Raw genomic sequence first — 11,993 nt, 5'->3', positions numbered from 1 at the left:
GCAAACTAAAACACTATGGTATGTCATTTCTAAGATCAGGTTATGAAAAGATTGTCGTTTCCATCTTGGATGTACTCTCTCTCTCTCAGGTCATTCCTTCTTAAGATAGCTAGCTGCAGGTTGTGAGGACATTCAGGCAGCTTATGGACAGGCCCACATGGAGAAGAACTGAGGTTTCCAGCTAACAGCCAGCAAGGAACTGAGGCCCATCAATAGTCAGGCGAGTGAGCTTGGAAGGAGATCCCTCTAGTTCAGGTAAGACTGCAGCCCCAATCAACACCAACAGCTTACTGTGGGTTCATTTGAGACTCTAAGCCAGCGCCACACAGTCAAACCAGCCCTGAATTCCTGGCTCACAATGACTATGAGATAGTAAATATTTGCTCTCTTAAGCTGCTAAATTTGGGGTAACATGCTACACAGTAATAGATACCCCTGCTAACAATGAAGGAAAAATGGTCACTTGAGAAAAGGAGAGAAAGCATGGGATGGCTGCTGAGATAACAGGAAAGGCAGGAGAAAACCAAAAAATGCGGGTCTGGTTAGTGGTTGCAACTATAGTTGGAAACCACCCGATTAAGGTGCCAGTTAAATATTCAGATTCCTAAGCCTCCAATTCCTGAATCAGGCTCTCTGGGAAAATGGCACGGGGAATCTGCATTTGAAATACAGTAGTGCCCAGATGATTCTTTTCAAGAACCACTGAGTTAGAGGATAATTGAGAGTAGAGGTAAAAGTGGAACAGAAACAGCAACTAAAGCTAAATTTAAATTGGGTGTTAATTCATAGCACAAACTGATATCAAATAACCACACTGCTATGGACCTGTAAAGAATTTCTAATTTTTGTCAACAAATTCTGAATTAGTGGGAATTACTTTCTATCTCTGCCTTAAAAAATATTCTCAGGAGGTTTTTAAAAATTTTTTTTTAATTTTTATTTTTTTGGCTGTGCTGGGTCTTCGTTTCTGTGCGTGGGCTTTCTCTAGTTGCAGCGAGCGGGGGCTACTCTTTGCTGCAGTGCACGGGCTTCTCATTGTGGTGGCCTCTCTTGTTGTGGAGCACGGGCTCTAGGCGTATGGGCTTCAGCAGTTGCAGCACCCGTGCTCAGTAGTTGCAGCACGCAGGCCCTAGAGCGCGTGGGCTTCAGTAGTTGTGGCGTGTGGGCTTAGTTCCTCAGCGGCATGTGGGATCTTCCCGGACCAGGGATCGAACCCATGTCCCCTGCATTGGCAGGCGGATTCTTAACCACTGTGCCACCAGGGAAGTCCTTCTCAGGAGTTCTTATGCTAACCTTTGCTCCTTCTCTCTAAAAATACTGCCCTATTTCTCCTTCAGTTCAATCCCTATGCAGAGATGCTCTGCCTATTCTAATTTCTACCTCACTCTAAACTTCTCTGGCCTTGGTGGTGAGAACTCTGCAAATTCAGAAGTGTTTCCTGTTTCTGGGATTTCTGGGGCCACTCTACTGCACAGAAAGTTATCCCATGAAGGTCATGCTGCAGCTTTTGTGATCAGGGCTGTGGCAGGAAAATCTGTAAGTGGGATGTTCTGGGCAGAACAGAGCACTAGATTCTCTAAGCCCCAGTTTCCTCATTTAAACAATGTTATAACACCTACATGGAAGGGCTGGCCTGAGGATTGACTGAGATAATGGGAGTAATGTCCTTATCACCGTGCCTGGAACATAATAGTGGCTCAGGAAATGGCAGCTGTCAATTTTAAAAGGGATGGTAAGGAGAATATGCTTAGGTGCCCTGAATTTGATCTTGATGTTAGAATGGTTTGTGTCCCAATCAGGGCTCCAGCCACAACCTGAGTGACATATGAGTATTTGGAGCAGGGAAGATGGTTTTTATGGAGAACAAAAAAGGGAGTTCCTGAACCTAGGTCAGTATTAGAGAATACTCCTGGCTGAGGATTAGAATCACCTGCAGCCCTTACTAACAAACTAGGACTCCTCCCCAGGCCAATTAAAGCAGAATTTCTGCCAGTAGGACTCAGGCAGCAGAAAGCTTCAAATACTTCCCAGGTGATTTTAGTATACAGCTGGTGCTAAGAAAGACTCATCTAGGGACTCAAATTAAAGTAGTGGGTTCACAGGTATTTTAATTACTGTGCACTATATTAAACAACAACAACCAAAGCAGGATGTAGCAATAGAAGTCAGATGAGTATGTAGGGGTGAATCTGAGTCAAAAATCGAACATTTGAAAAAAACATAAATTTCCAAGAGAAATTATTTAAGGATACTTATTGTTTTAAAAAAAATTGTTAGTATTATTATCTAGAAGCAAGGAAGTCAACACTTGTAATGTTGGGAGTTTTGGATAGGAATTTTTAAGCATCTGGTGATATTTAGGACATTTTCAGAAAAACAGAATTGTTGGTCAGAATGAATATTTTTCCTTAGGCATATAGTAGTGTCATATTAAGTGGAAAACAGATAAAAATTTGAATATACACTTTAGATCATAAATATATTAAAGAAACATGGGAAAATGCCCATGATTAAGTTTTATGAATAAAACCCCTCATGATACCATGATACCATATATATGAGGATGATTCATATTTTGAAAATACAGTTGTGCTCATAGAAAAACACTAAAGGGAAATTATAAAAAAACCTAGATAGTTATCCCTTAGGGTTGGAAATAAGAATGACCTTTTTTTTTTTTGATTAATTAATTTATTTATTTATTTATGGTTGTGTTGGGTCTTCGCTTCTGTGCGAGGGCTTTCTCCAGTTGCGGCGAGTGGAGCACAGGCTCCAGACGCACAGGCTCAGTAGTTGTGGCTCACGGGCTTAGTTGCTCCGCGGCATGTGGGATCTTCCCAGACCAGGGCTCGAACCCGTGTCCTCTGCATTGGCAGGCAGATTGTCAACCACTGTGCCACCAGGGAAGCCCCCAAGAATGACCTTTTAAATTCTCATATCTATGTTTTAAAAAATGATGAGGTATTACTTTTGAATTGGAAAAAAAATTAAAGTCAGAAAAAAAAACACACATAAGAAGGAAATACAGCAAAATATAAGCAGAGGTTGATTTGATGAGAGGAGATTGTGAGCATTCCCTTCTTTCGATTATTCTTCCTGTTGAACATTTTTGTGACAATGAGTATCTATTTCTTTTTATAATTGGAACAAAAGAAACTATTTAAAAATAAAGATCAAATCCTGTCTCCTTGTTTATGAGTTTACTTTCTGACAAAGGGAGTTGGGTGAAGCATTTACAGAGCAGTTTGAAGTTTAGGAATCACTTAGCTCAGGGGTATGCAAACGTTTTCCGAAAAGGGCCAGGTAGTAATTATTCTAGGTTTTTTGGTCTATATGGTCTCTGTCGAAAGTATTCAGCTCTGCTTTTGTGGCAGGACAACAGATATAGACACTAAGCAAATGAACAGGAGTGGCTGTGTTCCAAAAAAACTTTATTGATGGATACTGACCTTTGAATTTTATATAATTTTCATGTGTCATGAAATATTATTCTTCTTTGGATTCCCCTCTCCCTATTATTAAAAATGTAAAATCATCCTCAGGCCATACAAAAACAGTTGAGAGGCTGGATTAGGCCCAAAGGCTATACTTTGCTGACTCCTGAGTTAGATAAAAATCAGGGATGTGATGAAGGAAACTTCCCACAGTTATGCTGAAAGTCTCCCAGAGAGATGGCTTTGATAAACTCTGTTTATTTTAATCTGTAATTTCTTTGCATCTTTTTTCCTTTACTAAAGATTTGCTACTCACTTGGATGTCTTAGGAAAAAGATGCCAAGTCATTTTGTTGAAACATTAATATAGGAACAGGAACACCTGAAAGAAATGCTAATGCAAACCCAGGTCTACAAATACTGAGTCTTTTCTGTGCTAGGCATTCCTGGAGACAAAAACATGAATAACACATATCTTTATTATAAGTCAGTGGTGAAGGAATTATAGGGGTGTACACAGAATATTGTAGGATCACATAGAAGGGAGAGTAATTCTGCTCATGGAAGATGACTTTGTGTTTATTGGAGAAGTTGGTAAGAAAATCTGGTAGGGAGAAAGGCAGTTTTCACGGAAAAAACAAACACTGCAGAAGACAAGTTGTTTAGAATAGAGTAGATTAAGTCACTAGGAACTACTAATGAACAATTTGTGGAAGTCACAAACTTTTTAACAGTAAATAAATCAAGAGACTTTATTAAAAAATTAATCCTGAAGAAAATCACAACACCTCGGGCTGAGAGCAGCTACTTTTTTTATGGTGTACAGCACCATCATTCTTCTTTTTCACCCCAGAAAATATTTTCCAGATTACTTTCTCTTATTGCAGCAAAAATAATGTTTAGTGAGTGAAATCACAAGATGTTGCTTCCATATTCAACACAGAATGTAGAAAATAATTGGGAGGCTGATTTTTTTTTTAATTATGCAGAAAGCAAACAAATGCAATTAAATAAGTACAGGTTTGGAACAATTTGTGCATGATAAAATGCCTATGTTTATCAGGCTAGCAGCTAAAAGTAAGTGTTTTAATTTAACAAATACATATTTTCTTTTAAATCCATCCTTAATTTGCCACACCATAACTAACTTCACAATTTTGCTCTGTACTCGCAGAGGCGCTTTTAAAAATAAATGTACAAATGTATGAATGGATGAGTTCATGCCATACAAACTATCCAAGTTCTAATCCAGAGTTCCCAAGGGCCCTGGAGGTCAGAGTAGGGCTGGTACCTCTGCTCTTTCTTGAACTACTTTATTTCTGTGTAACTCTAGTTGCAAGCAGCAACCCTAGATTCTGGGCATCTGTCAAAAATAGGGTTAAATTAAAGAAAAGTAACTTTTTCACCATCATTCTCTTTACTGCCTAAATTTCTAAGCCTGCCAACCTTACTGGGAAAATGCAGAGTTAAGAATGTAAAGGGCTACCGTTTCACACTTACTTTGAAAACACACTTTCTGTTTCTGAAGAATGGTAGACTTTTATGTGTTACATTACAGAAACAGGCACAGGAGTTAACCAAATACCGTTTGGATTTAAAAGTAGCTTGAAACACCTTCTTAGCCAGCACAATCCTAGAGTGTGGAAAAGCAGAAGTCTGCATTCTGGCCTCAATTTCAGATGGCCTTCCAGCCACAGTCCCGATTTCAGTATCTCATGACCCCCAAACCTTCCATTTAAACAATACTGCAGCTCCTTAGACTTCTTACTATAACTAACCCGTAAGTCCGTGATATGGTTAAAATATTCACTTGAGCATCAGGGAGCGCCCTCCAAAGTGCAACCGTAAATTGCAAGCAGCAAGGGGTCAGAGGTGGCCAGATATTTTTGCAAAGCCTGAGTTTCTTTCAACCAGTATGCTTCAGGGTATTAAAAAAAAAAACTTCAGATAAAAAAGAGGTGTGGGGACTTCCCTGGTGGTCCAGTGGTTAAGAATCAGGGTTTCCACCGCAGGGGGCACAGGTATGATCCCTGGTCGGGGAACTAAGATCCTGCATGCCGCAGCACGGCGAAAACAAACAAACAAACAAAAGGTGTCATTTGCCTTAGGGTATTTTTATGGGGGAGATAATTATGAACTGAACTTCCCGGCCTAAGGGGAACCAGCCAGTCTTCCACCGCGGCCCCTCCGGCGCCGAGAACCTGACGGCCACGCCCATGCCAGGTCCCTCCCCTCGGCCCCGCCCACCGCGAGTGCGGGTCACTTAGGCCGTCACCATAAAGAGGCCCGGCCCCCCGACACCTCTTTCCCCGAGCCAATGGGGCGGTGCCAGGGGCGGTCCCGGAAGTGACGCAGGGACGCGCCCTCCATTTTGTGGGACGCCAGAGCAGCTAAGTGCGTCAGTTGTGGAGAGACGTAGCCGAGTTGAGTCCTGGTCTGCGGGGAGGCTGCCGGCTCCGTCGCAGACTACGGACCTCTCTGCGTCTCAGCTGCCAAAGATCCTGTCCGGTAGGTGAGTGGCTCACTTTGAGGGAAAGGCTTCTCGGATCGAGGCTTCTTCATGGCCGCTCAGATCGCGAGTGGTCAGGGCTGCTCTCTGTGCGGAGGACGGCGTCCAATGAGCGCAGTTTATTCGAGGTGGGCGTTGGGGCACGTCTCCCTTTGGGTATTGTTTGAGGGGACCTGACGGGGGAGGGGCGGTCCTGGTCACGGTCGTTTTTACAGAGGGGTTGTGTGCCCCTCCCTGCCTCCTTACTTTACTCTCCGAACCCGGCGAGTAGTGGGCCGAGACCTTTGCTCGGGGTGTGGTCGGGGCTGTCCCAGGGCGGGTACGGTGACCCGGAGCGGTGGGGTCGGGAGAGGGGGAGGGGACAGGGAGTTTGGCACGCGCGGTTGTCCCCACCGCCGGTTCCGAGGCCGCCATTTTGTGCCTGCTCCGCGGCCGCCCGCCGCCGTCTGCGCAGGCGAGGCGGTGGCGTCGCGAGATTCCGGCTTCCACCCGCTGTGACTCTCCTGGGAGGCGGCGACGCGCGCGCGGCCCGTCGCCATTGGGCTGGCCTTGCGGAGGGGGGGTCGGCTCCGCCCGCACTTCTCGGCCTTTCCTGACTGCGGCAGACGGGAGGGGGCCAGAAGAGCCGGGGAGAGAGTGCGGCTGCGCAGTTCCAGAGGCGGCAGTGGGCGTTGCGGTTGCTGCGGTCTGGGCCCAGGGAAGGATCGTGTTGGGAGCCGAGTTTTAATTTTGTCTGCAAGGGACCTGGCCTAGTTAAGAGGCACTCTTGGCAGTCTTGTTTATAACATCACCGGGTAAACATTTTATTTTATGCCGTTTATGTTTTTGATCCCTTGACCAGGCATTTTTCTGACATTTCACCGGTATTATCTCAATGGAATTATTTCCTGACAGGAGGTACTAGCCGGACATGAGTGGCTGTCGCGTATTCATCGGGAGGCTAAATCCAGCGGCCCGGGAGAAAGACGTGGAAAGATTCTTCAAGGGGTATGGACGAATACGAGATATTGATCTGAAAAGAGGCTTTGGTTTTGTGGTGAGTATTTAGAACTGGTTGACTTATCGGTTGTTAAGAGGGTGAAGATTGTGGTAAGCAGTGCCTTTGATTTTATTGAGTCCAGGTAGAGTATCTTTAGGAAATGCTTTGCATCCTTAAGGCAGTGAATTTTCTGAAGGGATAAAAGAGTCTCACTACTGGCTGAGAGAAGTCACTGCTGGTCGCTTTTTGATGGGGCTGAGCTGTATGCTGTTGTCATTAAGATACTCTTCCTGGGCTTTCACAGGTATTTACTGGTTTTAATGGGTTGTAGAATACACTTTTAAAGCCGTGTGAAGCATTTGGGTTTTTTCACGTTTGTATTTTAGGAATTTGAGGATCCCAGGGATGCAGATGATGCCGTATATGAACTTGATGGAAAAGAACTCTGCAGTGAAAGGTGAGGACCTCGTTTTTAGTTTTATCACTAGTTAGCACCACAGAAATAGAGCAGACGAGGTCAGCTGGGTATTTATTTCTAAATAGGTCTCTTACATAGCTTAAGTGGGTAATGAAGATGTTTCTTCCCTTTCTGTAGGGTTACAATTGAACATGCTCGGGCTCGATCTCGAGGTGGAAGAGGTAGAGGACGCTACTCAGACCGTTTTAGTAGTCGCAGACCTCGAAATGATAGACGGTATGTGATGGATGGTGGATGGCTGCTTCGAACAAGCGTTACTGCAGGAGGAGTCTTTAATGTTTAAAAACCATTAGCGATAAGTGATTTTGCTGTTTATGTATAATCAGTTCTGTTACGTCCACTGTTCCTGTAAGTGTGTGAGTCATAAAGTAATGCAGAAACTGTTGGCGGAAGTCATTTGAATGACTTGTCATATCTGATTGCTTGAACTTGCCCACAACTGAACACCATAAGTGCACGTTGCTTCATTTCTTCCATTGTGAGCGCTCATTTTCTTCCTCAGAAATGCTCCACCTGTAAGAACAGAAAATCGGCTTATAGTTGAGAATTTATCTTCAAGAGTCAGCTGGCAGGTTTGTTGAAATACAGTTTTGAGATATTTCAATGTGGCTTTTTAAATATTAGTGGGTAGCTAATGTTTTTATTAATGTTTTATTAAAAGTAGTTTTATTTTTAAATTAATGGACTTAATCGTAATTTTAAAATTTTAATTAAATGTAATTGGGGGATATTTCAAACTTTAATATTAGTGATCAAATGTAAATGTTTTGAGGATATATTTTCTTGTTTTTTAAAATCAATTTTAACCAAATATTAAACCCTTTATTTGCCAGCCTATCTGTGTCGTTGGCCTTATGACGAGGAGTGCCTGTGGGTTATCCTAATCGTTGTCTTGGTCACTCTTGGTTGGGCCTGGTTGACTTTGCCAGTCAGCTCCTACAGTGATCAATTGGCCACCTCTAGATCTGTGTTTGCCGGTCTAGACGTAATCGGTGCACTTCCTTGAAGTGCCAGGTTGCAGCGATCCCAGAGCGTTGATAACGTGATCTGATCCCTAAGTTGAGAGCTGTCTTCCTGTAACGCTTCCGAATAAGAGGTCCTGGTCGAAAAGAGTTGAAAGATACGAAATTAGGTGGTCGTTGGAATCCTGATCGCAGTAAAGTGGTCCTTGGTAACTACACAAGAGTAGAACATGTCTGCATCCGCCAGTAGTCCGCTGATAGGGAGGGCTGTGCGATTAAAGGCTTCCATCGATTGGGTAGTGTCCTTCAAGTGGGTGGCGAAGAGCCAGTCGGGCATATGTCATGAAGGTTTCTCCGACCGATTAATGGTTTGCTGCTTGACTAGCCTAGGGAAATAATAATAAAGGTAAAGTAAACTTTTTTAATGACATATGGGGCACAAGATAATTGGTGTCTTGTAAATGTTCTGTTTTTAAATATAAAATTTCTACTTTAGTCTTTACTTTAAAAATATGTATTGTTTCTTTTTGTTTTGTTTTTGTTTTTTGTTTTGTTTTTTTCCTTTTGTATTGAGCTCAGTATAGACTAATACTACTTTAATGTTAAAATCTGAATTTCCTGGCATTTTGCTTAAAAGCAATATGCTATTTGCTTATTTCGTGCCCTGACATATATTATTTTTAAATTCTGATAGAATACAAGTGTGGTGAATACCATGTTTGTACTTTATCTAACATCTTCTCTTTCAGTAGTCTTGTTTTTATACAATGTGGTTGTTTGTGTGTCATGTTTCCTTTTCTCTGCTTAACACAATCGTCTTGTGTTAAGGATCTCAAAGATTTCATGAGACAAGCTGGGGAAGTAACCTTTGCGGATGCACATCGACCTAAATTAAATGAAGGGTGAGTATGTACTGGAGTATGAGAGCCTTTTAAAGTATTCTGAAAGTTTTACTCTGAATGTTTGAGCTCTCAAAATTTGGACATGCTGGAATGTAGCAGTTCTCAATCAGGGTTGAGTTTGCCCCTCAGGGTACATGTGGCAGTTCTGGAGACGTTTTGGTTGTCATGATTGAGGGTGCTGCTGGCATCTTGCGAGAAGAGGTCTGGGATGTTAGTAATCATCCTATAGTGCACAGGAAAGCTTCTCACCCCCAAAGAATCAGCTAGCTTAAAATGTCAACGGTTTGGAGGTTGCAGAGTCTTGCTCTCATGCTGTTTTATCTGTAAAGAGATGACTCAATATAGCAATAGCAAAATGAACATTAAAAAGGTACTTAAACTAGACTGATAACATAGTTTGTGAGACTACAAGAAGTATGTAACTTTACAAATGGCATTTTTTTCTTTGTAGGGTAGTTGAGTTTGCCTCTTATGGTGACTTAAAGAATGCTATTGAAAAACTTTCTGGAAAAGAAATAAATGGGAGAAAAATCAAATTAATTGAAGGCAGCAAAAGGCACAGGTATCTCTTTAAATTGTTTTTTAATATAAATTTATTTTTTTAATTTTGGCTGTGTTGGGTCTTCATTGCAGCGCTTGGGCTTTCATAGTTGCGGCGAGTGGGGGCTACTCTTCGTTGCTGTGCGCGGGCTTCTCATTGCGGTGGCTTCTCTTATTGCGGAGCACGGGCTCTAGGTGCTCGGGCGTCAGTAGTTGCAGCATCCGGGCTCACTAGTTGTGGCTCGTGGGCTCTAGAGCACAGGCTCAGTAGTTGTGGCGCACGAGCTTAGTTGCTCCGCGGCGTGTGGATTCTTCCTGAACCGGGTATCAAACCCGTTTCCCCTGCATTGGCAGGCGGATTCTTAATCACTGCACCACCAGGGACGTCCTGTTTAAATTTTTAGGTTAAAGTTTTATTTAATGGATTTGTAGGGCCTGCTACTTAGTGTTTTTTGTTTTTTGTTTTCTGTTTTTTTTTTCTTTCCTAGTAGGTCACGAAGCAGGTCTCGTTCCCGGAGCAGGAGTTCCTCGAGGTCTCGTAGCCGATCTCGTTCCCGGAGTCGCAAGTCTTACAGCCGGTCCAGGAGCCGGAGCCGGAGCCGGAGCCGGAGCAAGTCCCGTTCTGTTAGTAGGTCTCCTGTGCCTGAGAAGAGCCAGAAACGTGGTTCTTCAAGTAGATCTAAGTCTCCAGCATCTGTGGATCGCCAGAGGTCCAGGTCCAGGTCCCGGTCAAGGTCCAGATCAGTTGACAGTGGCAATTAAACTGTAAATAACTTGCCCTGGGGGCCTTCTTTTTCTAAAAAAAAAAAAAAAAAAAATTCCCAAACCATACTTGCTAAAAATTCTGGTAAGTATGTGCTTTTCTGTGGGGGTGGGATTTGGAGGGGGGTTGGGCTGGGTTGGGCTGGGTATCTTTGTAGATGTGGACCACCAGGGGTTGTTGAAAACTAATTGTATTAAATGTTTTTGATAAGCCTTCTGCTCACATTTTTGTGAATGTCTGAAGTATATAGTTTGTGTATATTGACAGAGCTCTTTTATAACTAAAGCAAATTTAATTTTTTTGTACTAGAAAAAATTTGAACGTTTTAGTTCCTGGTTATTCAAATATGTTAATACAGAATTAGTTTAATGCCTCACTTAAACTAATTAATAGCTTTGGACACTTAAAAGAGCTCTAAATTTGCTTGTACGTAAAGGCTTAATTTGAGTTTTCCTTGTTAGGGTCAAGGGTGTCCGTCCACCCACCCTTTAACAGCTGCCTGGCAAAGACGTTAAAGCAGCTGTTTGTTATTGATAATAAAAGATTATAAAACTGCTTTTGTCTGTTTTGTTTGAAGGAAGTACGGCTACATCCTCCTTCCCCATGCACATTTGACACATTTAAAATCCCTGGTAGAGAAGGCTGTAGTAGTGAGGTATGGTGAGCCTTTTTTTTTTTTTTTTAATTAGTACCGTTGACATTTCTTGGCTAGTCAGAAGATGGGCAAAGAAGTGTGAACTGTTCAAAACAGTGATGACTAACAGTTGTTATGACAGTTTCCCTTGTGTGTGATCCTCCTTTTCTTTAACCACCCAGTTTTATTTGGCATCACGTTATTTAGGCCTTCCATAGCCAAGAGAAGGACAATTTGGGAAGCAAGATTGTAAAATTTAATGTTTCATGCCTCACTTAAAGGTTGTAATATAATTTTGATGGTCGGAGATCATCACGTAAAACTTTTTTAAAATCACTGCACATGAATGCTTGAAGGGGCTTTCACATGCTTTTTCTTGTAGTCCTGAGACATGGATGTAACAGTCTGTTAAAGGGAAAACAGTTGGGTAGTGAAAACTGCCTAAGGTTCTACATCCATCTCTATTAAGTGTTAGAGCCCTATACCTATAGGAAATTAGTTTTATTGTTTCTTCTAGGAATTTCATAGACTCATTTGAGTGCTAGTCTAGGTAAATACTTGTAAGCATAACAGTGAATAACACATAGTGGCCACTATTAAGTGCCTTGTCTGTGTAGTCACTGAATCCTTAACTATTATATGTAGTATATATGTAATTCCTGGTATTAGAACCCAGGAAGTCTAGTTCCAGAACCCCCAAACCACTCCACACTCATCTGACCTAACCTTTCAGGGATTTTGAGGAACGCAGAATTAGAAACCCTGGAAAGATTGGGCTTCCCCGAAGTGTGGG

General features: G+C 42.4%; 1 protein-coding gene across 6 annotated transcripts; it reads left to right on the top strand.

Moving 5' to 3' along the window:
• Nucleotides 1–5,791: 5,791 nt before the first annotated feature.
• SRSF5 (serine and arginine rich splicing factor 5) lies at nucleotides 5,792–11,121 on the top strand. Of its 6 annotated transcripts, none has more exons than XM_082384365.1 (8): nucleotides 5,792–5,945; nucleotides 6,837–6,978; nucleotides 7,308–7,378; nucleotides 7,517–7,615; nucleotides 7,902–7,971; nucleotides 9,190–9,263; nucleotides 9,715–9,825; nucleotides 10,295–11,121. In XM_082384365.1, the coding sequence occupies exons 2-8, from the start codon at nucleotides 6,853–6,855 to the stop codon at nucleotides 10,563–10,565; spliced, it is 822 nt and encodes a 273-aa protein (XP_082240491.1). In that variant the 5' UTR covers nucleotides 5,792–5,945; nucleotides 6,837–6,852; the 3' UTR covers nucleotides 10,566–11,121. The 6 variants fall into 6 exon arrangements, with proteins under 6 accessions (XP_082240491.1, XP_082240487.1, XP_082240492.1 ...); XM_082384361.1 differs by having other exon boundaries at nucleotides 10,292–11,121; XM_082384364.1 differs by having other exon boundaries at nucleotides 5,807–5,941; nucleotides 10,292–11,121.
• Nucleotides 11,122–11,993: the final 872 nt, after the last annotated feature.

This window comes from Balaenoptera borealis (assembly GCF_965194805.1).
Source record: "Balaenoptera borealis genome assembly, chromosome: 3".
NCBI classification, from domain to species: domain Eukaryota; kingdom Metazoa; phylum Chordata; class Mammalia; order Artiodactyla; family Balaenopteridae; genus Balaenoptera; species Balaenoptera borealis.
Note: the sequence above shows the minus strand (reverse complement) of the source record. Positions and strands in the feature narration are given on the sequence as shown.

Bases quoted from the DNA above. Each gene is read 5' to 3' on its own strand.
- SRSF5 (XM_082384361.1), top strand. From the start codon at position 6,853: ATGAGTGGCTGTCGCGTATTCATCGGGAGGCTAAATCCAGCGGCCCGG. The intron at 7,616-7,901 runs GTATGTGATGGA...TTTCTTCCTCAG, and splicing joins AGACCTCGAAATGATAGACG to AAATGCTCCACCTGTAAGAA. The intron at 7,972-9,189 runs GTTTGTTGAAAT...TCTTGTGTTAAG, and splicing joins CTTCAAGAGTCAGCTGGCAG to GATCTCAAAGATTTCATGAG.